Source organism: Erpetoichthys calabaricus, chromosome 3 (genome assembly GCF_900747795.2).
Source record: "Erpetoichthys calabaricus chromosome 3, fErpCal1.3, whole genome shotgun sequence".
In the NCBI taxonomy this organism is placed as follows: domain Eukaryota; kingdom Metazoa; phylum Chordata; class Cladistia; order Polypteriformes; family Polypteridae; genus Erpetoichthys; species Erpetoichthys calabaricus.
Window position 1 is genome coordinate 46,442,038 of NC_041396.2, and position 27,884 is coordinate 46,469,921.

The 27,884-nt window shown below is 38.2% G+C and overlaps 1 protein-coding gene across 2 annotated transcripts in view; it reads right to left on the bottom strand.

Moving 5' to 3' along the window:
• Nucleotides 1-13,623, bottom strand: part of scara3 (scavenger receptor class A, member 3) — a 96,276-nt gene extending 82,653 nt beyond the window's left edge. For both annotated transcript variants that reach the window (XM_028796744.2, XM_028796743.2), the window contains exon 1: nucleotides 13,020-13,623. In XM_028796744.2, the coding sequence (XP_028652577.2) occupies nucleotides 13,020-13,026 (7 nt within the window). In that variant the 5' untranslated portion in view covers nucleotides 13,027-13,623. The remainder of the gene's footprint in view (nucleotides 1-13,019) is intronic.
• Nucleotides 13,624-27,884: the final 14,261 nt, after the last annotated feature.

A 27,884-nucleotide genomic window follows, 5' to 3' on the forward strand; every position in this document is an offset into this window, starting at 1 on the left:
TGAAACTGTTCTGCTTTACTAACAACAGCAATGTAATAAACACCCCTATGGCACGAATTACAATTTGTTTAAAACAGAATATGATCTGGCTACTTGAACACCTGTTTGTAGTGTTGGCCTCAGTCAAAAAGCAGTGGCTAGTTACTATCAATTGTACATGAATACTTGTTACATCCATCCATCCATTCATTATCCAACTCGCTATATCCTAACTACAGGGTCACGGAGGTCTGCCGGAGCCAATCCCAACCAACACAGGGTGCAAGGCAGGAAACAAACCCCGGACAGGGCGCCAGCCCACAGCAGGACGAACACACACACACACACACCAAGCACACACTAGGGACAATTTTAGGATCGCCAATGCACCTACCCTGCATGTCTTTGCACTGTGGGAGGAAACCGGAGTACCCGGACGAAACCCACGCAGACACAGGGAGAACATTCAGACTCCTACTTGTTATAGCAATTACTAAATAAATTGTAATAGTAATTCACTGATTGAATTGTGAAACAATTTAACCAATTTATAGTCAGAGAAACTGTAAGTCTATTAAAAGCTAATAAATTAGCCAACAAACTATGAGACACATTATAATAATCCCTGGTTTAACAGCCAAATTGTGTGTATAACCCACTTCATGCATGTGACCCTGGCCACTATAAGGAGTAGGGGAGAGGAAAAGGGCATAATATGAAAGTAATTTGTCTCCATTTCTATTATGGAAGAGAAGACAGTGAGTGGTGACATCACTTCAGTTTGGCCAATCAGCTCTGACCCTTCCAGTTCCACAGAATATAAAGCAGGATCCCTCCAATAGGAGGTCGCTATTCTTAAACAACCATAAATGAGTCCTCATTTCTTGTGTTAAACCTCATGCTGCTAGGATAGGCTTCAGCCTCCTGTATCCCTAAAAATAAACTAAGCCAGCATGGAGATTGATGAAAAGTCTCTGGTATGAATTCAACATTGTACTCATCTATACAATCTCCAAAACAATTCTTGTATCTTTTATGGATGCAATTAATTTACATCACTTTATAGAGGTTTGTTTTCACTTTGACATGAGAGACACTTTTTCCATTGACCAGTCTCAAAAAAACACAAATTAAACTGTGATTTAATGGTGTACAACAGTAAAATGTGAAAACTCTAAAGCGGTTGGGACTTTTTATAGGCACTGTATAAACAATGCAGTGGAACAGAAGACTGCTTGTGTTCAAGGAGCACTGAAGCTTCAAATTGAAATTATAGGTGACGGTCTGCAGTATGGGAAATTGTAAATTCAGGAGATAGTCTTCACATTTTACTATCTAATCAATAACATAGAATAAACATTTAAATTGGGGAAAAGGATTTTCTCCCCCCTTTTATTCCTACTCTTAAAGTTTTACTCTGTCTGTTGGCCTAACTGTCTTTCTTGTGGGTGGAGGTTGATTTGAAGTTAGTTTTGTCAAGTTTGATTTGCTTGTACAGTATGGAACTTACCACTTACTTGCTTTTAATAAATTCAATAAAATATTTAAAAAAAAAAAAAGTTTTCTTTTTGCCCAGGCAAATTTTACAAAATTGGAAGTTTTCCGGGTAGAGATAGTCTACATATTTTACATTTCTTATTCTTCCATATTCATAGAAGTGTGGTTTGAAAACCACCATAAAACTAAGTACAGGAAAAAAGAAACTATTGCAATATCGAAAGAATGTGCAGTCCATTTGCTTGATGTTGCTGTGTCCTTTCCAAACTTTTGATAAATTCTTTCATTCAACTGTCCGAGTTGTTTCTTTTAACTGCTGTGTTCCACTTTGGCATTTATTTGTAAGTACTAACCCAGCTAGGACACTTTTTAGAATTTATAGCAAATACAAATTTATGTTGGGACTTCAAGCATTTAATGGTATGGTGGTACCTGGTACCTACAATGCCAGTAACGTGAGCTGCAGGATATTACATACAGCATAACATTTCATGTTGTAGTACATGCTTAATATCAGGCAATCCCTGTTCTTAAAAAGCACATTTTGTAAGTATTTGTTCTTTTCTTTTTGTTCTTACTTCAATGTAATTATCTTATCAAATACGAGCTACAGTGAGTGTGGGATATTAAACAAGAGCTTTGTGGGCAGCCCTCTGCGCTAAAGTACATGTAGGATTGAATACCAGTTATAAAAAGGAAAAAACGTTGCCTTCTTTTTATGCAGCTGTACTCCCCAAACACCATTTATTATGATAGAAGCATACAAACTCATAAATGTAAATAACAGATGTATGCACTCATGAACCCAGCCTCTTAAGCATGGATACAGATTACAGCCCCCTAGTTACATAGCTGATATAATGAAGAGCAAGTGACAAATTGAATAAAGTGAAAGTTGTGTAAGTGCTCTGCTTTTAATGATCATCTCAGCAATTCCTTCATTTAACACATAAAATTGCAAATGACAGCAGATTGTTTATGTTCTTATTTAGTTGGAGCATTAGTAATGTCACGGTCATAGACCATTAGGTAAAGACACTAGTGCTGATGGCTTTCAGACCACCCATACAATGACTCAACCCTGGTTGGGGTGCCACAGGACCAATTTGGAGTCAGTTAACCTAAAACATGTGCCTTTGGCATGTAAGCAAACTTGAGTACCTAGAAGAATGCAGAATATGCTTGGGGAGATTTTGAACACTTCTCAAATATCAGGAATTAGCTTGCATAAAAAATTAATTTGAGCTCTTGAGCCTTATTTCTTTTTAGAGACATGGCAAACCAAACAGCACATCAAGCCCCAACTCCAAGCTTCACCAGGGAAAAGCTACAAGTGACCTTCACCGAAATCCTCAGCCCTACAAAGCTAGAGGGGGCCCTAATAATTTGCTCTAAGAAGCAAGCACAAAAAAAGAGGAGGAAAAAGAAAATAATAAGAGATAAGCTGTAAGCAAAAGTAACTTCAGGAAAATTCAGCGAGGAATGTCATGAAGATGATGTCAGAAATGACAGAAAAACAGATCTCACCTGCTTCAAATCTGCCCTTTTGAAACTATGATTACTGCACACTGTCACACACAACACAAGCGAGCAAATCTAAGAACCTGCATGTGCACACTCACAAAGCCCACCCACAGTCCTCTTAGCAGGCACTGTCCCAGAAATCATTATGGTGATGCAACTAAAGAAGGTAGCAGTCAAAATAAAACAAATAAAGCACCTAGCAAATGCTGCCAGCAGTAAAACCTCACAACAAACACTTTAAGTCATCTGTTTATTGAAGCAACATTAGTCATTCTAGTTTATGTAGCTCTCTTTATACATTTACATGTTTTCTAAAACTTGTATCACTGTTTATTCACGCCTGTCCAAATGATGTGCTTAATACCAAGAAATATGTCCATTAAGAGCTGTACAGTGGCACAGTGCTTTCACTTTCTGCTCCATAGAAAAATTAGCCATGTAGAAAACAAGGTGAAGATCTGAAGTGGGGTGACATAACTGAACATTGACTACGGCATTCCAGTTTAAATAAAGAATCGGAGCCTTACAAGCCTCAGGTGGCTCTCATATAATTAGCTATTAAGCAACTGATAGTGGGAGATGAGGAAAAAAGTGAAGTGTTGCTTGCGTTGTCCATTCATTCTATACACAGTTTCTTATTTTTGGGATGTTCTGCATTATATTGCAAAAGAAACCATCCCATTTTTGAACTGACTTAATTCAGGGTTGTGTGGGCCAGGGGCAGAGAAAAGCACCCCATCAAGGGTGTGATGGGCCGCCGGGTCCCATGCCCAGCCAGGACGCCCCTACTGCATATGTTCCATAGCAACCATAGGCAGCTCAATACCTCCCCTGGAATGCTTGGTGGCAGCCTCCCTGGCCAACGGTGATCCCCCAACCTCCCGCATGGCTCCATGGGAGATAGAGTCCTCCACAGCCTGGTTGGAAGCTGGGATGGCCACTAGGGGGTGCTGCCTAGAATCAACAGCCCGGCTGGATGAGTCTTCAGCCCCACCCAGAAGTGCAATTGGGACCAGATGGTCAAACACCTGGAACACTTCTGGGTGGGCTATAAAAGGGACCAGCCACCACCACTCGACAGCCAGCGTCGAGAGGAGGAGGACTAAGCTTGAGGAGGAGTGATGGTAAAGAGGAACAAACTGTATTGTGGGATTTTGTGGTGTTTGGGACTGTGTTGGGCTGTGGGACATGGGGAAAACGTGCCCCATGGCAGGAAGAGAAAAAATAAACAGACTTTGTTCATTTTATACGTGCCTCCGTGTCTATCTGTGTCAGTTCAGGCGCTTTCACATGGCACTCCCACTGTATGCACAAACCTGTGCCAGCCCCATTTAAATGCTCTAATAAATACATACATCCATGGAGGAAAAACCTGGAGAAGCGCCACACCTAAGAATTTAGGTCCACACTGTTATGATTAGCCACTATACAGAAGGAAAAAAAATCACAAGCTTCCAAAACTTAATCAGTGGTTTAAATATTTAACTTATTAAATTATCTATTAAGTACACAGTGCCTAAGCAAATTATCAACCAATTTACCAAAACAAAGCTTTTCTTTGAGGAAACTACTTTTAACAGAATAATAAAATTTAATTTCTAAAACCCCAAATTAAGAAAAGAAACAAACTTAAATTTAAGCACTTTAAAGATCAAATGGCATTGAACCTAAATAACTTTCTTTTGATAATTTTCCAGATTACACATTAAGGGAAAACTCCCAAAGCAAACACACCTAAATTAATTTCAGAAATTTGAATCCTAATCAAAAAGCTTAAGTCTTGGGAGGAAGAACCAGCAAAAAAATCAAAAGGCTTTTATTAGACCATGTAAGCCTTAACCTTAACTTACATTTTTGAACCAACTCCGAGCCAGAGAGACAAAAACAAAAATCAGTATGGAATGGTGCTTACAGTACTCCCATGTAAATTTCCCTTTAGTGATTTGACAGGAAACCACTCAACAGAAGATTTTACAATATATTACTATGAATTGTATTGTACAATAAAATACAATCAAGTACATTAACTTATATTTATTTTGGAGACAAATGTAGAGTAAAATGAACAAGAAATTGAAGTGAACTTAATTTGATAGCAAATTTTTGACCCCAGCACCAAACTTCCATTCATGGAAATAAACAGGAAAAAACCCAAAGGCTGGACTTTCACCCTGGCAAGGGGCCCTACCCACCTGCATGCCATATCCTAAGCAAGTTGAAAATTAATATACATCAATTAACTAAAAGATGATTACTGATAATTATATTTCGAGAAGTTGGCTGATAAAAAAACAAACAAATGGGAAAAGAGACCAAACACTGCAAATGAAACAAAACAAAAATCATGGGAGGACCCACAGCATAATCCTGATGTGCACAGGTAGTGACCGAGCCCAAACCTAAATCTTTTCTTCTGGAGCCGTGAGGCAGCAACAATAACCACTGTGCCATCTTTAATAGAACAAGAGGATTTATTAAACTGGAGCTGTAAAATCAGCAGCTCTGATCATTTCTCAGGACTAGGACTGAATGACACCAGCCTGATTACTGCAGAATTTCAGTTTGAATGGGAAAATGCAAAGTGAAACAAAAAAAAAACAACAAAAACTGGAAGTAGTCTAAATATTTTTGCATTCAGATGGCTTGAAGCAAGAAACGTGCATGGCTGTCAAAGACCATAATATCAAATGGTAGGACAGAGCAGCCAGAAGGTTTTTCAGCTTTATTAGCCTTCATTCAAGCAGTGTTCATTTTGAAATACTCATCACTCTAGCTATCAACCAATGTAGCCATATTTAAAAACCTATTAAAACACTGCTCTGTGAAATGTCAGAGCTGTGTTTGCAAAGTACAGTAATGGACGTTTTACTTTAGTAGAAGACAAAATTCTTTAGCTATTTAAGTGAAAGAAAACAGATGATACAATCTACAATAAGTTTTTATTGAAAGCTATAGTAAGTATACAAATGAACTCTAATCTTCTTCTTTATCATCTATTCCCACTTCTATGTGGAGTTGATATGCCTGATCAAACCTCTCCATACTGCTTGGTCCTGCACCTCCTCCCCAGTCAAACGATTTTCTTACAAATCTTCTTTCACTTTTCCTATCCACCTTTGCTTTGGCCTTCCCTGCTTTCTCTTCCCTTGTACTTCCATCACTCTTTTGACCACATACTCATTGTGTCTCCTCTTTACATGCTCATACCACTTCAACTTATTATTTCTGTATTTTCTTAGATCTCTCTCCCACTTTTGTTGCGCCTCTGTTACTCATTTCTTACTCTGTTCTTCTTTGTAATTCCACACATCCATCTCGACACTCTCATTTATACCACTTCCAACTTCTTCTTCTGCACTCTCTTTACTGCCAGTTTCTCAGCTCCATGCATCATCTCTGGTCTTACCACTGTCTTAAAACCTTCATCTTAATTCTTCGATCACACAGTGCTCCTGATACCTTCTTTCAGTTGTTCTATGTACACTGCACTCTGTGGCTCACCACTGCATCCAGCTCTCCATCTTATGCTACTGCTGATCCTAGACATTTACTGTATATGTTACCAACTTTTTTCAATAGCTCTCCCTACAAGCTAACTTCTTATCCTGATCATCATTAAACCTCCAATATTTTTACTTCTTCCTATTTATCTTCAGACCTTTATCTACCAAAGCCCTTCTACATTTTTCAAACTTCTTATCCATTTCCTCCTTTCCTGTGCCACACAAAACAATGTCATCAACAACAACAAAAAAAAAACAAAAAAAAAAACACCAGGTAGATTGACCTTTTATCTCACAAGTCAACACATCCATAACTAGATCAATGAGGTAAGGGCTAAAAGAAGATCTTAGGCTAATCTACATGGGATCTTGCCTGTTACTCCAACAGTTTTTGCAGCCTAGTGTCCTAATTTCCTCATACTTATTCTGGACAATCTTCACATGCTTAAGTATTCTTCTCAAGCATTCTTTTTCCCTTCATGCATCTGCAGACATCCTGATATGTCACCTTATCATGAACCAACTCCAAATCAATAAACACTGTTTGCAAGCCTCTCTGTTTTTCTTTAATCAATGTGAAGACTGCATTAGTTGTTCCTTTGCCTGGCATTAAACTAAACTGTTCCTCCCTTATGGTGGTATCATCCTAAAGTCTTCTGTCTATAACCCTTTCCAAGATTTTCATCAGCTTTATCCCTCTATGGTTTTCACAATCTTGACCATTTACCTTCTCCTTATAAATTAGCTATCAAACTGTCTCCCCACTATAAATGTAAAATAGATACTTATGCATAAATATCTCAATAAAAGAGTAACATCAGTTCCAACATAATTTATTTTAATGTCCGCTTGTGTAGCATCCTACTCAGTGGACAGACTCAGAGCACAGCACAAATAGCCAAACTCAAACTTATTGCCAATCCAGTAGGACATAAAAGGCCTTGCTACATACAGGACACAGATCACTCATTTCCTGAATCAGCTTTGTACATTACAGGAGTGCAATGAGTCAACATCTATCCAGACTATATAAGGGGCAAGGTTAGAACCAGCCCTGGACAGAACATCAGTCTACCTCAGGGCACACTCCTCCATGCATAAACAAACAAAAGCACACACATCTACTCACTCATTTTCGTCCAGTCAACCTAACATTTTTTGGAGGTAAAAGACAATCGGTGTATTGATATACATACATTAAATATATCCAATCAGGGGGTTTTCTGGCAGCAATGACCCCAAGATACCTGCAAACATATGGTGTTGCAGTTCAGTACACACGTTAAAACCTCCAGCAGCACAAAGAAAGTCACTGAAAAGAGTATTTGCATCAGAGACTGGTATTCTTTAGAATACACCCTAAAAATATGTCCTCCAGCACACATCTCTTAAAGGCCACTTTGTAAGTAAATCACAGTTAATATCTTCCAAAGAACATAACAAGGTCCAAGAAGAACCACCCCTTTGAGCAACACTCCTATGAAGTGGCACATACAAACAAACAAACAACTTAAGTTTTGGGGACATTGAAGATGCAAGTACATTACATTACTGTATATACTCACGTATAAGTTGGGACCTTGAAACCCAAAAAACCATACATAAAATCAGACCCCGACTTGTACGCCGGTACAAAAATACAATATATATATATATTTTTTTTTTTTATATCTTCCTGCTTCCTCCAATTTTGCACCAGTTTCTCAGTCACAGCGAATTTTGTTGCAGCAGCGCAGTTACCAATTTCTTTCACCACTTCAATGACTTTTAATTTAAAACCAGCTTCATATTTTCTTCTGATATAATGCTCCATCGTAGATAAGGGATGCTCATACGAAAAAGGTGTATGAGGGTGTGAGATACAAAAAACACAAAACAGTGCAAATGTCGCTTCAGAATAGTTTGGGTATTACCGTGTGCTCATGTAGGCAAAATACATAGAAAAAAAAGCTGTGTGCTCTGTGGTTACTCTCTCAGGTGGGTGTTAGCATATCATTATCTCTTGGACCAATAGCGTGAGTTTTCTGCATTTGACTTATACACCCGACCTCATAAAATACCAGAAATTATACGGTAAAATCAAGCCCCGATTTATCCGCAGAAGAACTTAAACACAAGTATAGTTGACAAATTGCCCTATGTAATGAAATTCAGAACTTTTAAAATTAGATGTTTGATGTGGTAATATTTGTTGCATGAGTATGGTTAAAATAAAACTAATTCCAAATCTCTGGAGTGAAAGTGGACCACGTGGTGATGCAATAGTGCTTCTGCCTCATATCTTCTTATATCTTCTTATATCATGATTCTAAATCAAGGGCCTTTTGAACCAGAAGAAAAGGGCTTTTAAAGGCGGTGATCAGCATGAGCTCAAGCGCATGCAGAAGGAACTCAGAGTCCAGCTCAGGGCGGTGAAGGAGCAGTACAGGAGAAAGCTGGAGAAGAAGTTGCAGAATAGCAGCATGAAGGAAGTGTGGGATGGGATGAAGATCATCACTGGCTGCAGCTCGAAGCGGGGTGCCACCATCGAGAGAGAAGTGAAGAGAGCAAACCAAATGAACAACTTCTTTAACCGGTTTGACCACCCAAACCCACTCTCACCTCGGAGTACTACACCCTCCACCCATCCTTCTGCTGATACCAGCATAGGAGAGACATCCCCACCCATAATTACAACAGCGCAAGTGAGCAGAGAGCTGTGGAGACTTCATGCCAGCAAAGCAGCGGGTCCAGATGGAGTATTGCCATGACTGCTGAAGGTCTGTGCGCTGGAGCTGGGGAGTCCTCTACAGCGCATCTTCAACCTGAGCCTGGAACAGGGGAGAGTCCCGAGGCTTTGGAAAACATCTTGTATCACTCCCGTCCCAAAGGTATCACGTCCTTGTAAGCCGAACGACTTCCGGCCTGTCGCTCTGATGTCACTTGTGATGAAGACCATGGAGCGGCTGCTGCTTCACCACCTGAGGCTACAGGTATGCCACGCCCTCGACCCTCTGCAGTTCACATACCAGGAGAAGATGGGAGCGGAGGATGCCATCATCTATATGCTACACCGATTACTCTCCCACTTGGACAGAGGCAGTGGTGCTGTAAGAATTATGTTTCTAGACTTCTGTATGTATGTATGACCCAAAAAGAAGTACCGCATTTCAAACATTTATTCTACAAAAACACTACAAGATAAAATAAATTTCATTACGACACAAGAAAGGGTATACAAAATAGATTGTATTGTGTTTTAAAAATGATGTCTTCATTAACGATGCACTCTTCGAGACGATTTCTGAATGCTTGCATGACTCGTTTGGCCATTTCAAGGGGAATAGAGCCGATTTCATGGCGAATAGTGTCCTAGAGGGCTTCAAGATTTTCAGGTTGGTGTGTGTATGCCTTCGACTTGAGATAGCCCCACAAGAAGAAATCGCACAGAGCGAGATCAGGCAAACATGAAGGCTACCCGACACAGGGAGATCGGCTTCCCCGGAAGCATCTCCCGCAAAACTTGCATGGATCTCCAGGCTGTATGAGCTGTTGCTCCATCCTGTTAAAAACAGGCATCCACCACATCAATTTCTTCCAGTTGGGGCCGCAAAAAGTTCTCTAGCATTTCAATGTAATGTTCTGAAGTGATGGCCACCATTGCTCTCCTTCCTTAAAAAAGTAAGGGCCTACAATGCCAAATTCTGCAACGGCACATGAAACTGTAACATGCTCACTTGTGCAGGGGTCTCTGATGAAGTTCACGAGGGATGGTTTCAGCCCAATAACGAAAATTTTGCTTATTTACGCAACCATTCAAATGGAAATGTGCCTCATCACTGCACATGACAATGTCATCTCAATGAACGGTTTGCAGAATGTTCGCTCACAACTCTCTACAGTGAGTTTCTGCACTACCATAATTTTGTATGGATGGAAATTAAGGTCATGTTTAAATGCTGAATGTCTAGGAGACTGCAAAATTGATGCCCTTACAGCTTGGATGTTTTCAGGCATTTGTACAGTCTGAGGACGGCCTGGAGATTTTCTCTTCAATGTTGTACTCATCTGTTTAAAATTTAGCCAAGCACTGAAGAATTGTTTTTTGATTTCGGACGTCACAGTTAGGAGGAATGCTGAAGTGCGATCGGAAGGAGTGTTGCATAGTGATGATGGATTCATTGTTTCTGAAGAACACTTTGACAGCGAGAGCACGGAGCGCACAAGAACAAGGCATGTTGCCGACTGAAAACTACAAGGAATCGCCTATCAAAGGATCCCCCACCCCAACCCACTCGGCTGCCTCTTGAGAAATTAGGTACTTCATTTTGGTTCACTCTGTATATATAGTTATACATGTGCAACGGGGTCCACGTTCCAGGCTGTGAGGAGGTTAGCATCACCACTCTGGGTCGAGAGGGGATGCTGGTGCTAAGAGTATCTTCTGTTTCCCCCGTAGCATGGAAAGACACCCAAAGAGAACACCTATACCCATACACAACACCCAGGAAGGCTCCATTCCTTCTGGTACAGACGCCATAAAACCTAGCCACTTCAGTAGGGACAGCAGAGCTCCAATGACTCATACAAGTGCTTAAGGGTGTCTAAAGCCAGTTTATATTTTGTTATAATTTTCATTTTGTTTATTAAAAGGGTGACCCATCTGGTACCCCAAATTTATATATATATATATATATATATAAAGTGGAACCTTGGTTTGCGAGTAACTTGGTTTACGAGTGTTTTGCAATTTTGACTTGATAAACGAGCGAGGTCTTGCAGTACGAGTAGTATGTATACTCTATGTCTGCTGAACGTCATGTGATCACAACTGAGCTGATGGTTCTTCTCTCTCTCGTTGTGGGATTGTGGGCAATCGTCTCCTATTCTTCATCTGAGTCGGCGTGCCTCACTCATAGTAAACATCCCTATGAGCATATACTGTTTACTACAGCATTAGCATTGTGACTGTGTGTGCTCGCTCACTCGAGCGCGCGTGTGTGTGTGTGTGTGCTTGTGCGTGTGCTGTGGCACACTAAAACACAAAGCTGAGTCTCAGTACTTTAGCAACACCAGCTTTATTCAGCTTGAAACAGACACAGAAGTCAGACAGGGCCCTGCGCATTTATAATATTCATTGTTCCTTGTATCACCCATCGACGGCAGGCGCTTATAGCATGTCCACGATCTTTTCGGATTCGCTTTTTATGGCAAACTGCTACAGAGCTGGGAGACTGCGATTGCTTTGGGACGCTCTTCCGCGAGTCGTCCCGTTGGGTGCAATCCCACAAGAGTTTAGAAACTCACTCACACCAGCAATGATTCTTTTCAAAGGTAAAGTGCAGGTTAATTTGTTTTGTGTATTTTTACTTTATATTTTGCATTAACCATTTTTATATGAATAGTTTTGGGTTGTGGAACAAATCATCTGAGTTTCCATTATTTCTTATGGGGAAATTCACTTTGATATACGAGTGCTTTGGACTACGAGCACGTTTCCGGAACGAATTATGCTCGCAAACCGAGGTTCCACTGTTTATATATATATATATATATATATATATTTATATACACATACATATACACAGTATATATAGTAAAAAGCTTTTAAGTTCACATTCCTTAGGTTAAAAAAATAAAGTTATGGGAGATCAGTCAACTCTTTCAGGATGATTTTGTGACACACAAATTTGTCTGATCTGAAAATAATAAGAAGACTTGACTTACACTTGCTATATAATAAGATGGTGACTTCTTTATTTTGCTTGGCGAGCCTACACTAGATATGAGAAGAGTAAGTAATCAAGGATAGGGGCTGAGTAGATGCGTGACTGGAGGGGATGGGTGGAGGCTGTTTGCTCAGTACAGGGCAGCTGTTTCTATTCTATATATTAGTTCATATGTGTGTGTTGGTGAGAAGAGTTTCCTCCTTAGGGTCCCCACCTCAGACTGTTATATTAATAAAAAAGCAGCCAGTTGGCAACATTAAAGTTTATTCACAAATCCAATCCTCGGAGAGATTATTGGAAAACATATTCTCGTTTCCATCATAAAAAAATGACCTTTACACACTCTAAAAGACCAGCACACCTGTTGCTCAGTAGACTTAGGAATGTTTCCAGCTAGTGGTTTCAATTTTCACTTTGCTTAATTTTTTTTTAAATTATTAAACAGAAATTAGTTTTATTGTCATAAACCTGGACCTGTCATAAAACTGGAAACCACTGCTACTTCTATGAAATTTTATTTTTTACATATGCTGTCCTTGTTTATCAGGGACAACACACTAAACTGACACAAAATTGTCGTACAACAAAACTACTTGTCAGCAATAGACTACATTTTTTTCATTTGAGCTGTATATGAAATTCATTCTTTAAAAAATTACCCCAGCAGAACAGCTGAATCAGTGTAAAGTAGACCATTCTAGCCCATTTTCAAATTATTTCTTTTTTACATTTTGTGGACTAATTCTTTAAAGACAGTTAATAGTCCATGACCACACACTCTTCACAATTATTAAGCTTTGAAACTTACCTTTCATAATTGTGCTGTCCTTGCCACTACACGGTGGGATGAATTTTGCTTCAGTCCTCTCTTTCTCAGGTTCTTTTTTAGAGTCTGTTTTACAGCAGAGGGGAAAAATAAAATGCTGTTAGGGGGAGGCGCACAAGCAACAATTAGGCTTCCGGCTCCCACTGTTGTGATCTGTGAAGTGTACACTTCAAAGCTTTGCTTTGATTTGAAGAATTTCTTGAAGATTTTTATTTAAAAGGCAGTTAAAAAGCAAACCAGGCAGAGCATATCTTGGTACAGCACATCTGTCTCCTTCCCAGTCAAAGCAGCAAAGACATCCACACCAGAGTTTAAAGTCAGTTTTGCCACTAACTCAGCTTGATCTGTAGCCTATGTAAACTTCCTCTTTAAAAACTCACAGAAGGACTGAACTGGGCTACAAGTAATAAGTCTGTTTTACAGTGCTGATCAGACCAGACCAATTCGCACTTCAAGAGAAAAGAAAAAGCAAAGAAAGAAAAAAAAAAGTCTTTTTTGGAGACAATCCACTTCTAGCTAGGATAAACATGAACGTACGCGCAGCAGCAGAATACCAGCCGCTTCACGGTGGCTAATTGCTAACAAATGTTTTGTTCAGAGAATAAGGTCTTATTAACTTCTATGTCAGTGGTGTTCTTATTTTAACCTTTAAAGGTTGTTTGACTCACTGTGACCTCACACACTGACAGAAGGGGTGCAAGCCAATCCTTTCAAATCTGTCTCCTATTCTATTTTAGCCACTCCTTAAGTAGTAGATTAGAGTATAATGGTCACAAAATTATTTGAGCCAGAATAATGTGCTGAATACTCCATAAATAATGAGGACAGACAGTGACACAGATGCATTCTTTAATTAAATGAAACAAACATTTAAAATACTGTTAAAATAGAGGGAGTGGAGGGAAATGCCACAAGAGCCCAGAATCAAAACTTGGACTATTAGAGTTGGGAGGCACCCCCTATACTCAGTTTTCACAAAAATAGTTCTGCCAAGAAATATTTCAATTTGTTCAGCCAGCTTTTTGTAATCATTAAAAAGGGTACTAGTGTTATATTAAAGGTCAAAGTACTGAAAGTATAAAAAATGAAAAATAGTTGTGGCAAGCAATTTAATGAGTTGATGGACTCGCCTCGGTATTTATGGCATCTTGTGCTGGCTTCCAACTCTTCACTTGTAATCTGTACCCTCTTTTATTCTTCAGGGTCACAAAAGGACCTGAAGTTTTACCAATAGGAGCGGTACAGAAACCATTCCAGGACTGGAGACAGCATAGAAGAAGTCAAAGAGTTAGCCAGTCAATACATCTTTATTCCAACAGTGGAACCTCATACAAACGCAGAAAAAATAAGTTAAGTTAACATCCATCCATCCATTATCATTCAGTTTAGTTAAGTGCATGGTCACAAGAAACTGACCTCATGCAGCCCTGCAGGAGATGCCAGCCCTTCCCTGTTGGCCTTTCATGATGGACTAAATTGTGTGTGCTTTTAAAGAAAATCATAATCAATCAAGCAGATGTCCAAACATGACATTACTGCAATGAGGACTCCATATTTTTGATCTATTTAAGAAAATGAAGACTCTAAGCTGATATATATTTTAAAGTAAAATGACACTTTCTGTATCATGCCAACAGTAAAAGAAACACAAGCCAACTCTATTGTGTTTTTGGATAACTAAAATAATGCGGTGAAAAAAGTTTCTTTAAGTAATGTGAACCACCCTTGTATATTGTCAATGCTACTTAAAAACCAGTAGATTCTAGATTTGATTTCAATCATCTTTTTATAAGAGACCAATTCTTTTCTTCTATATTTCATTCTGTACAGTCACAAATAAAAAGGATTGTAGCCTACTGCTCTGAATATTACTGTTCTGAAATATTCAATATGCAACTTGTGTTGAGTTTAGTAGTTTTTCATTCTTTTTTTCATAATGGCAGGTAAAAATCCAATATACCATAGCTCTTTATTTCCTAAACACTTTTCAAAGAAATGTCAATGTGTGAAGTGCCTGATGTGGTTGAAAAGTAGGTGTGCTATTCATTTTGACAGGATCTCCTTGGGCATTCATAGACATTGATTTAAACTGTGGGATATTCAACTCCCCAACATCAGTTTACTAAGTTCTTCATTTGCTGTTCTTTTTCTTGTATTGTAGGCTTTAGCAATGCACCCTTTCCAGTTATGTTGTATGCAGTTAGTCCATTTGGCATTAGCGGTAATTCTCTTTTTAAAATCAAAACAGATGAAGGGACATCTGTTGTGATGTGCTGGTTTACCCAACATTGTAAATAAGTCGCAAAAGCAGATATTTTAAAAGGGAAACCTCCGGGGTAGGTAAATGTTTTTTTTTCAGGTTTTGTTTATCAAGTATTTCATATCCACATTTACTACTATCAGTGCGGAAGTGGGACAGTATATACTATCACCAATTCTATTTTATAATCTTTGGAGTATGGCAGATTTTCACAGCCTCAGTACTATATGTCATATGTGTAACAGGCATCTGTCTCCTGGGGATTATAGGGTGGGACACCCCCCACCTCCCTAATTTACCAATCTGAAATCTCACCAAAACCTAGCTTATACATATTTATACATACACTGAGATGCATTAAAACCAATGACAGGTGAAGTGAATAACATTGATTACACTGCACAACAAAGTTTTTGCTTCTTTAACACTGTTGGGTGGTTCTTATAGATTTCTGGGTGCTGATCACGAATATCACATCAAACTTTATGTACGTACCGTTTCAGAGAAATCTTATTTTTTGTTTCCAAACATTTTTGCTCCGGTAAGTGACTTATCAACAACAGTTTGTGCAGCCTGGGCATGTACAGGCATGGAATCAGGCCAGGTTGGAAGCTGTTCTGTGGAAGTTGACATCCTGGGCAGGTCTGAATGAGCTTGACGCTGTCTCAGCATGCTATAAAGGTGGTTTGCATACACCGATCCTGCTCATTTGGTTAACATAGATTATCTCAGTACAATTGCGTCTGTCTGTGGGATGTTCCTGGTATGCAGTGGTTAGTACCTACCAAAAGTGGTCCAAGGAAGGACAACTGTTGAGCTGACAACAGGGTCATTGGCACCCAAGGCTCATTGATGCATAAGGGGAGTAAAGGCTAGCCACCTGGTCCAATAGTAACACAAATTGCTAGAAAACTTAATGTTGGCCATGAGCAAAATGTGTAAGAACACACAATGCATCACAGCTTGCTGTGTATAGTGCACTTGAGCATCAGAACTGGCCCATGGAGCAATAGGAGAAGGTCAGCCTGATCCGATGAATGATGTTTTCTTTTAGATCATGTGGATGGCCAGGTGCATGTGCTTTGTTTCCTTAGAGAAGAGAAAACAACAGAATGCAGAATGAGAAAATGCAGTATGATGCTTTGGGCTATTTTCTGCTGGGAAAATGTAGGTCTTGGCATTCATGCGGAAGTTACTTTGAGACATACTACCTACCTAAAGTTCATTGTAACCCACATACATCCCTTCATTTCAACAGTCTTCTCTGATGTCAGGATAACACTCCTAGCTACACTGCCAAAATTGTTCAGGAATGATTTGAGGAACATGACAAAGAGTTCAAGGTGTTGAATTGGTCTCCAAATTCCGTAGATCTCAATCCAATCAAACACCTGTGAGATGTGCTGGAAAAATGACTCTGATCCATGGAGGCCCCACCTCGTAACTTATTGGACCTAAAGGATCTGCTGCTAATGTCTTGGTGCCACATACCAGATACACAATATTAGGCAGGTAATTTTAATGTTGTGGCTGAGTACTATATATATATATATATATATATATATATATATATATATATATATATATTGTGGCCGCTGCTGCGGGGGGACACAGCAGCCCTTCAGAAACTACCACCTAAACAGTTTTTCAATGGGAAACAAACTCACTCTTACAGCTCCTTTTTGTGGGATCAGCTGCCAGCTTGCTGGCTTGCCGTACAAGGAGGCTACGAACATTTAAAAGACCGAGCCGCTGCCATCCTGAGGTCTCACTCTCCTGTCTATCTTCCCCCAGACTCCCTATGTTGGACCCCCTTGATAAAGAAGACTTTGTGTGCTTTTGAGCAGGAGTTGGGGCCGACGGATCAAGTTTGACAGCTGTTCCTTATGAGGCCGAATCGCTTCTGTAAGAGACTTGTGTTTGTATCTGGCAGAACAGCAATAAAGTTAAAGAAAAACCTGCTGAACTCTCCTGTGCAATTTTGTGACTCGAGCTTGACAATATAATATATATATATATATATATATATATATATATATATATATATATATATATATATACATATACAGGGGAAGCTTTTAAGAATCTGAAACAAATAATACATGAAGGCATTATCTTCAGTGCTGATGTTGTGCGATTTCCAGTGCAAAAACAAGCTTCAGGGGATAAGCTGTGGTAACTCTAAATTACACTAATCGCATTTTGAATGAACTTCACAAAGAACAGAAGGATGATTGTTTATTTCACCACATAGATCTGTTTGAAGATTCTCCCAAAATTGGAATAGCATGTGTGGTAAAGTAGTGTGGATAATGTTCTACTGAGCATATAGGTCTAACAGCAAAACAGCAAAAAACTCAACATTTCGGCTTATTCCAGGTAAGCAGATATGTTTCTATAACTCATGTAGCTTTGTGTGCAAGTGACAACCCTCACCCCACTAACTTAGTGGGGATTACAGTAGCACCATATATAGGGATATCTCTTTCCAGAAGGAAAGATACTTTCTGACTCAACAGGTTTTTGGTGTCTTGGGATATATGGGGTAAGATTTGAAAACAGTAGATTTTTGGCAAATGTCTCTTATAGCTTTTGCAATGACACTGATTTTCAAAGAACTGAACAGAGCAAGTATATACAGCTGGATCCAGTCCTGAGGATTTCCATTCAACTAGACATTCAGGAAGCATGAGACTTCAAATCTGCTACAGCTTTATGCATTTGTGGTGTGATATTTAGATCACAAGTATGCTAGTGTGGGGAAATGAAGTCTGCACCAGTAACAATGCACTCGATATCAGAAACAAAAATACGCCTTCACCAAGACAAAAAGAGTCTGAGTCAACGCACCTTCAGACTGTAAGTACTAATTAAACGAAAAAAAAACTTGAGGGAAAGTTTCACAATTTAAAGAAATTGAAGGCAATAGCCACTGCTATGGCTTTTTGTTAGAGTACAAAATCAATTCTACATTCTATAAGGTTTAGAGATATTTCTTTAAATTCAGTACTGAGAGATGTGTTTCTTCAGCAGGCAAGTACATACTCTTGTCTTCAATTTAAAATCCTTTTTATAATCCTTCATTAATCTACTTTGAACTTAGTATAAGATCTCTGTAGAATATTTTAACCACTTTGTGTTAATATGATTTTTATTTTTAGTGTCGATGAATTTCACAAGATGTAAAAGAATAACTTGGATTGGACTGATATTTTTTTATATTTTTGCTGAGATAATAATTCCTTTACTCATATATGTTTACGACACAGTTTTCCTTACATATACTTTATATGAACACATTTTGATGAGCTGTGTTGGCTGCATATTTTTGTCTGATTAATATGTTTGCAAATATTGTGCATGTTGTTCAGACATGCAAGTAAGAATTTCAATGTACTATGAACACCTGACAAGACTACAACTATCTATTTTACATGGCATTGAAAATAAATGTAGAACTGCAATATTTACATAAGAAGTATGACATTTTCTTACATAAACAACATTGGTTTTACTCTGATATGCAGTGTTTGTCTATGCAACTTCTTTAATGTCATTTAAACATTTGAGGTGGATTTTTATTTGACAATATTCTTGATTGTAAGTGTTGTTTTCAGTTGTTATAAAAATCTCTTGTTTAATAAACAATTTAGAAGTGAATAAAATGGTGTAGTCATCTGTATCTTCATAAAATGATTATAATAAACCACCAGTCATTCAAGTGTAATTCTTTATTTTATTAAATTGGTAATACTTTATTTCATCAAGGACCTATTCAGACATCATGGACATGAGTTATGAAAATAGCTCCTCCATTTCTGAAACCTAAACTCATCCCAAAATAAAGCATCTGGTAGCCATTCTCTGGACGCCCCAACTATATGAATAGGCTCCCAGATTTGTTATACCAACACCATTACCACGTAATGAACATTTGAAAGCTCTACACTTGTACATACAGTAAGTGTCTGTAGACTAACACTTTAGATTATCATTCATAATTATTCATGGTGGCTCCAAAATCCATACTAACCCCTACTTTCTCTGCTGTTCTACGCCACCACCACCTAATCAAAGCACTGTGCTGTCCCTACATTGATGGAATAAAGGCCAGAGGTCCACATAACCATCATCATCAAGTTCTTCCATGTGAAGCCTGAATACCATGAGGACTGATTGAGGTCATTTATGTTAGTTAGAGTGCCTAGAAGGGGCTGGGGGGTCTCGTGGCCTTAGAACCCCTGCAGATTTTGCTTTTTTTTTCTCCAGCTGTTTGGAGTTTTTTTTTTTTTGTTTTTTCTGTCCTTCCTGGCCATTGAACCTTACTATTATTCTATGTTCATTTTATTTTTTATATTTTGTCTTTTTTTCTCTTTCTTCATCCTGTAAAGCACTCTGAGCTACACCATTTGTATGAAAATGTGCTATATAAATGAAATATTGTTGTTGTAGACATTATAAAGTTGACCTTGGAGTTCTTTCAGTTACCCGAGTGCCTATGGCATATGAATTTATATCAGATGTCATGACTAAAAAGTGAATTTTAAACATGGTCCAATATATCAGAGTATCTGGCATTAAAGTCTCCCAGTATTTTAAGTTTTCCCACTGAGCAATGAACCTGTTTTTATTAAGAAAGGGAATATTTTGAAAATCTTTTAAACAAGTGTGAAGCTTGTGAGGTCCCAATGCCTCTCCAAGGTCTAATTTGTGGAGAAAGTCAAAATTATGTAAGCAACCACACACAAGCAAGTCTCATGGTTCCATGGCAAATGCTGGAACTTGTACTTTTCAAATCCCCCGTGTATTTTTGAACCTCCCTCATTTGTTGTAGCTTGGTCACCTCAAGCAAAGCAACATCACAAGAACAAATCTCCTTTCTGAAAATAAAGCCTGCCTTTAACCATCACACTTATGATTTTTACTCAACTTTTGTTTGCATTATGAGTTGTAACCCTACACATCTGCTCCATGCTATTTCTTTCGGTCAAACCTGTGTGATATGTATTGATACCTAATTATAAGGCACTGCTTCACAAACACCTCCTCCTAGTAAAGGCTTCAAAGGGTGGGCTCCCCACATTCTTGTTCTAGGCAAGGTTCTCCTTTGAATCATTAATTTCTTCATATTTTTTCACATGAATTCAGCAAAAGTAGAAAAATCCTTACAATGCATCTCTAAGGGTCTCTGATGGAACAGAAAAAACCTCTCTGCCATGCCAGTGTTGGATTTTGTGATCTAATAAAAAAAAAAAAAAAAAATCAGATCTGAATGCAGCGTTTTGAAGGGAAACCAATGTCACATACTTAAACAATTGAAAGATTAGGGAAAACATTTTTAGCTACACACTACATAGTTTAATTTTATAGCATTTTTAATTGTGCACATTTTACATGAGCTTAGTTAAGTCATAAATGTGAAGTTTGGATGGGAACAGATGATCTGATTTTTTTCTGGTATTATTCACAATCTATTGCAGACTTTTATGTACCCCCCAGTGGTATTGTGTGAAAAGCATTCAAGCTCTAAATTACTGTAAGCAGACATGGAGCAGTGATTTGCTTACATCAATGTCACTTCTGGTCTATTTTTTACTGACAGTGCTGGAAAAAGAGCAGCTACGTTTTTATAAAATAACAAGGGGGTTCAAAAGGCCAAACGTGTTTAGTGTTTATATTCCTGCTTCACAGAAACAAGGCTAGTTAAACCTAAAGTGAAACACCAGACAAGTTTTGACTGATTGGTTATCAAATTGACCAACAGGAGGTCGGTCAGATAAAGCACTCAGGCTTGTTCCACATGGCACCATGGGGGTAGGGGCTAAGGGTGAAGGAATATCTCACTATCACCAAAGGAACCAGTCTCTTTCTAGACAGCCTGCTGATGAGAACTTTCTCAAAAATGAAGAGAAAATGACCCATATACGAAAATCTTGAACACTACATATAATTGAGCAACAGGCTTTGTGATAGCTGGTAAACTCAGTTTAGGACATTTTGCCAAGTCAAGTTCATTTTTGTGTCTCTGGAGATTCTGGAACATACAGCAAAGCCTTCAACTCTTAAGATAAGAGCATATTTATTTAATTAATTAATTTTAGAAGGGAGACACAACTGAGACCACTGACTCATTTACAGTGGGTCCCAGCACACAGTAACACAAGAAATATAAATAAAAATAGCAGCAATAAAATATTAAAATATTTAAAATCATATAATATCTGATCATTTACTACAGATTTAAAATGTTCAGGTGTGATCAGATGTTGGAGCATACAGTAATTGATTTTCATACTGATTCTAAATTACAGGTGTGTTAAAGAAAAAAACTTTCTTTTATATTAAAAAGCAGCAAAATAAGTTTTGCTTAGAATATGACCTTGTGTCCTCATAGATGAGTTTAAAGATCAGTGCAGAGACATTACTGACAGCAAAGAGGTAATACACTCTGGTGATTTTAGGACTAATGGGACATTCTTTTTTGGATTAAGGAAGGTTGACTTATCCTTGCATGGTGAACTCTGTAAGCTTCACCTATGATAAGATGAAGTGCACTGTGATGGACAGAATCTGCAGGCTTCAGCATTGTTTCATCAGGATTCATATAGATTAATGGAATTAGCTTTTTTTATCTGCCACTGAAAAGCATATCTTGTTCTTATAAAAGAAATCCCTGCCTACTTCTAACAAAAATTCATAAGACCCAATCTTAATTACATTTGTACTGATCTGACACCTTTACCTAAGGTGACTTAAAAGATTAGTATACATTACAAATGAGTACACATACAAATTGGATTCAGAAGGTTTGATAATGGATGCTTTTTTTTAATAGGCAGGTTAATTGACTTATTAGAGTCACGCAGATAGCGTGTTTACATACGCTGCAACAACCTGTTTACTCACAGAAACCTGATTTGCAAAATTCCAATGTAAAAACCTTATTCTAATTAGAGAAATCGGTTATTAATCTCTGAAAAACCTGATTAACAGAGATAGAGTTCTTCGTGAATAACTTGATATGAGGCCATGTAAACCCTTAACTGGGTTACTGTTAAGGATTTTGTAGTCTGCGCATGTCGGTTGCATTCTGTCAGCCTGTGCATGTATTTACAATGCACATGCTTTCAGTAGCTAAAGGCAGAAGTGTCCACAACATAAATTTCCAGTGGCAAATGTTTGGGCGAGTACATCATTCCTTCTTCTGGCTGAAATAATCTGTCTCAATATTTCAGGAATCAATAAATTTATGCTGATGAGCTGAATGTTCAGTGCTAAACTCAGCAACACAATCATGAGAACAGTAGGGTAACATGTTAAAAAGTACTGCATTTTAAGTTGTCAGTTTACTTTTTAAAGTAGTGAGTGACCTAATGCAGTACTTATCTTATTGAAATAAAAAATACATGCATTCTTATTATTCCAACAGCACTGGGTGTAAGGCAAGAAGCACATATATCAGGTTTGTCCTTTGCAGGGCTGAATCGCACAGCCTAGCAGAAGAGAAGAGAATGTGCTGCATAACATCTGGTAACAGAAACCTATACATAAAGCATCTGTTTGACTAAACATATTTATAAAACACAAGAAAATGATCACAGACGTCATCCTAATTTTCAAATGATGACGATGATGACGTTCAGCTCCTTAGCATTTTGCCTTAAGGAGAATTCCAAAAGATTACTTGTGGATGTAAATGCAGATTATTAAGATAGCAGACTTTGGCCTTAACCAGGCTATTCACCTTAACCTGATTATGTGTGAAAACATAAAGCACTGAGAGAGTCAGAGGTAGGACTGAAATATAAACTTTCTGGTGTAATTTTAATGCCATAAACAAAACACTGCATTGCCTCTCACAGTTGTAACCGAGGTTCTAAGGCTACTATTAGTAAACCTTAATTGAATTGTTCTCAAACACATTGCCATAATGAAACAATCTCTTACAGGCACTCTCAAGTGACCACAGTACACCTGTGACCCAAGAATACAATGTGTCTTTGCATCTCAAAACTTTCACTCCGATGATAGGAGGTGCTGTATTTCAATTCCAGGACATGTTATACTTAACACAGAAGATTAAGAAATGTAAAGACAATCACTTGACAGCTGGAAATTATGAACATGTCCAATGGGACAACATGAATGTATGCATTTAGAGTTTTCTTTTGCTCCAATCAGTTCCACATATGATACGTGTCATTGCACTTTGATAAATAAATAAACGATTGTGTCTCCTTTCCAGAAGAAAAATGTAATTAGGCTTTATAACCATGCAATTCAATATAATGTTGGCATCACCATTGTGCATGAAATCTAATAAAGGGCTGTGATTAAGTCTTTACTAAAGAAAAATCCATAAGCAATTTATGATTAATTCATTTTCCAGACTCCACTTTAATATTACATAGCCATATGGAATCAAACCATATTTTAACAATGATGAGTGCAAGAGGGAACTAATCCATCCCGAGGCACGCAATGAGTTATTTTGAATGGCCAATCAATTTATACACAGGCCTTTTGACTGTACCATAAACACCACCCAAACTTAGTGAGCACAATACAGTCACAGAAGGCAGTCCGTACTGCATTCAAACCACTATAACACCATATCAGGCAATGAATAATCCATCACAGTGAGTATTTTACATATTGATGTTGTAATGCTGTATGCTTTAAAAATGAAAGTACTCACTCCATGTACTTTCTTCCATTTTCAGTGTGTCGATATGGAATCTTAATCTGGATGAGAATTGTCCCCCTTCCGTAAGCATGAAAAAACTCTGTAATGTCAATATGAAAAAATATTCTGTGTCCATTCTTAATCCAGAACATGACTGCAAAATCTGGAGCAGCACTGAACACAAGACAGGAATCAAGCTTGACTAGTTCACCAGACCATCAGAATACAGATAAATGTAAATTACCAAGCTTAACCAAAGCACTGCAGTTACCTGTTATAATTAACCTTCATTTCAATGAGAGGAAAACTTAAACACCCAAAGTAAGTCCACCTTCACCCGGGCAGAACATGCAGATTTCGGAAGTTGAACCCAGGACCTAGGAGCTGTGAATTAGGAGCATTAGCCACTATAAGTCCCACATATTTTTAAATTATTAACCATTATTGTGTGTAATAGACCATGAGTTCATGTTATTTACAGATTTGTTTTGGAAATCTTATAACTAAAGTATTAATCAAGGGTATAAGTAGAAAAAAATTTCAGGTCACTGAAAATACCTCCAAAAACGTCAATATAAAGAAAAGACAAAATATGAAAAACCAGAAGTAATCCAAAACTGAATATATGACAACATGGACACAAGTCAAAAACACCACCATAAGGTCTATGGTTACTCTAAGGGAATAACAGTTGAGATGGGAGAAATGGGTACAACAAGTAATTATAAGAAAGTGGTAAAACAAAAGTGATTGTTGAAAAAAGTCATAGATAAGATCTTGACTACTTCTTGCTAAAATCACATGTGAGACCCAGCAACCAAGTGAAAGAAACTGTGTAATGTGATGAGATCAGACTCTAGGGCCTGTCCGACCAGAACAATCAGGTCCTTGGGATTAATAAAGTATCTATCTATCTATCTATCTATCTATCTATCTATCTATCTATCTATCTATTTCAGGGCACACTCATGCACATGCCCGCACTCACTCATTCATATCAAGACCATTCAGATTTGCCAGTCTATATAAAACACATCTTTAAGAAGTTGGACAAAACATGCCTAGAATAAACCTACAAGGACTTTGAGAGAATCTAAAAACTCAGAATGGGCATCAGAGATGAAACAAACACAGCTATTTTCTTGTGACCACTTGGTTATCTCTAAATGATCCATTTTATTCCAGCGTCCCAAAATTAGTAGCGACTCTTTGTTGGGCTGATATGATTGAGTCTTCTGCTTGATGGAGTAGTTTCACATCCAAATATAAGCTACTGCCTTACGCTCCCCATATCTGTGTGGGCTTTCATCTGGGTACTCCAGTTTGTCTCCCATATCCCCAAAGAAGAGCATGATAAGTGCAGGCTGGCGATTCCAGATTGCCCCTCTGTCTGAAAAAAAGGAAAATATGGAATATGGCAAACCAGATGAGATCATGCAGTCCATTGTTTTGTTAGCTAATAGCTAAGCTGTCCCAATATCTCATCCAGACACTTCTTAAGTATAAATAAGGGCACATGCATAATGAGTCAGCCATTTGATGGGCTAGCATACTGTACAAGTCTGTTTTCCTGCCTTTAGCCAAGTGCTGCCAGGATAGACTCCAGCCCTCACATGATCCTAAAATTAATTAAGCAGGTTTGAGAATGAAATGAGAAAGCTCCTACAGTCATAGGCAATGGGGAATGCTGGAAGTACTGTGAAGAACAAGAAGAAGAGATAGATTGTCATTCCCAGTTTTATTATGCATAGATTAAAGTGTTCTTATCGGTGTAATTTGCATGCATTCTTGTCTGTAAAAAATTAGAGACCCCCTCATTACCACACACAACCAATATCATCTTCCCACATCCCTGCAAAATAGCCAAAAGGCTTCAGACTTTGAATTGCACTGACATGAATGTGTGCAGGGCTACACTTTCCTGTATTATGTACAATAGAGGAATTCCATCACGGAATTATTCTTGTTTCCTTCCTTTTTTTACCAAGATGATATCCAGCTGAATCAGATAAGCACAATTAAGGGTATATGGAGAGCATGTCCATAGTGAAGACCATCCCAAGGGCTTGAAATGCCTGCAGTTTTTATGAAGAGAATGTTGTAGAGTTAATCTGATAAGAGGGAGGCACCGAACAAGAGTGTGAAAGCAGTTCAAACTAGTCAAACAGAGCTGGAATAAAAGAACACTTCTTTATTTGGGCAGATTATTAGCCAGAAGTCACAATATTAGCATCTTTGTTGCAAATAAAACTGGAGGAGTGGCTGCATAACCCACTGAAGCAGAGCAGTTTTAGTAGATGACTTCAGACTTGCTGCCAAACCAAAACAGTAATTCATTTCAAGTCAGAACTAAAGATGTTGGAATAAAGCCGCAACCCTGCATTTTAAACTGCATTGAAGTTAGACAAGACACAAGCCAAACAAACAATAACCCAGCTACATAGGCCAGCTCTGCTGCATCCCACACTCACCAGTTTATGCTTTTCTGACGTGGCCTCCTTGCATTTTCCATTGATAATGTGGTAAGGAAGATCAGCATATCTTTATATTCCTTCTGGGGCTTTCAGAGGGCCAGATTAAGGTCACACCTCATGCACATAAGGCAAAAGCAGATGAACTTCAGAAGGCGGAACAAAAGTAGTGGAGCTTTGTTTAAACATAAAAAGACAATCGTGAATAGATAGATAGATAGATAGATAGATAGATAGATAGATAGATAGATAGATAGATAGATAGATAGATAGATAGTGTAACAGACTCCTGGCTAGGAGTGTAGAAGGATCCATACCAGTATCATGGAAGGACAGGGAAAGACATCCAATTTGGATTATATTTTCCCCCGGTGGCAGCATCCCTGGGTTACAGTACCTTTACAGATACTCACAGGGCATGTTGGGAAATGTAGTTGAATGTAACAGTCCTGTTGGGTTCAATTGATGGCACTGGAAGTACACCCGGGTCTAACCTAAAAGGGAGTTGTCTGGCCTCCTCCAGTGAATCACAGCTGGGAGGAAGGAAAGCAACACTTGATGGACAAAGAAAGGAGGAAAGAGAGAAGAAAGAGCTGTATTTGGATTGTGGCAAGGTACTTTTGTATAATAAATTAAGTAACCTGGGACTTGTGCTTGTGTATTTGTGTTCAGGGATTGGGGCTCTGGGGTGCCCTTTAGAGTTCACAATAGATAGAACTTCCATGACCCCAAAGAAGAAACTCACTAAAACAATGTAAATGGATATTGTCAGCGTAACAGGTTAACACTGTGCTCCAACAATAAACTCTATATAATGTTTTATTTTCATACTGATCTACAAATGCTTCATGATCACTTACCTTTGTGGCATGCTATGTAAATCCCCTGGAAGTGTGATGATGTATTGCCTCAGATGCTTACAGAAGCAGGGAAAAATAGAGAATCTTTTTCTTACCAATTACATTTTATTTTAGCTTCTCCATCAATCCAAGTACTTCTCTTGGGCTCATAGAGAATGGGCATTAAATACTTATTAGTAGACGTACTTAAAAAAAAACAACAAAAAAACTTACAAATACTATCAATGACAAATCTGAATTTTTGACACCCCATTTCTTTTTCTGACTAATTTAATTTGCTTTTGTGGTTTTTGGCAATTTTTCTAATTTTTGCCACAACAATATTGTTTACAGTTGTTATGCCCTTTGCCAGTTATTGTTTACAGAATTCATGTGACATATTCTATCATGTTATTAGTTCCCTCCTGTACGTGATGGCTGTAATACCTTATGAGGGAAAAGGCAGAGATACTTCTTTAAATGATATTGGGTGATGAAATGTAGGTCACAAAATAAGCAAAGGTCAAAACTGTGAATTCTTCCTTCTCTGTCATCGCAGCGAAATCACTAAATAAAGATACAATACAGTAC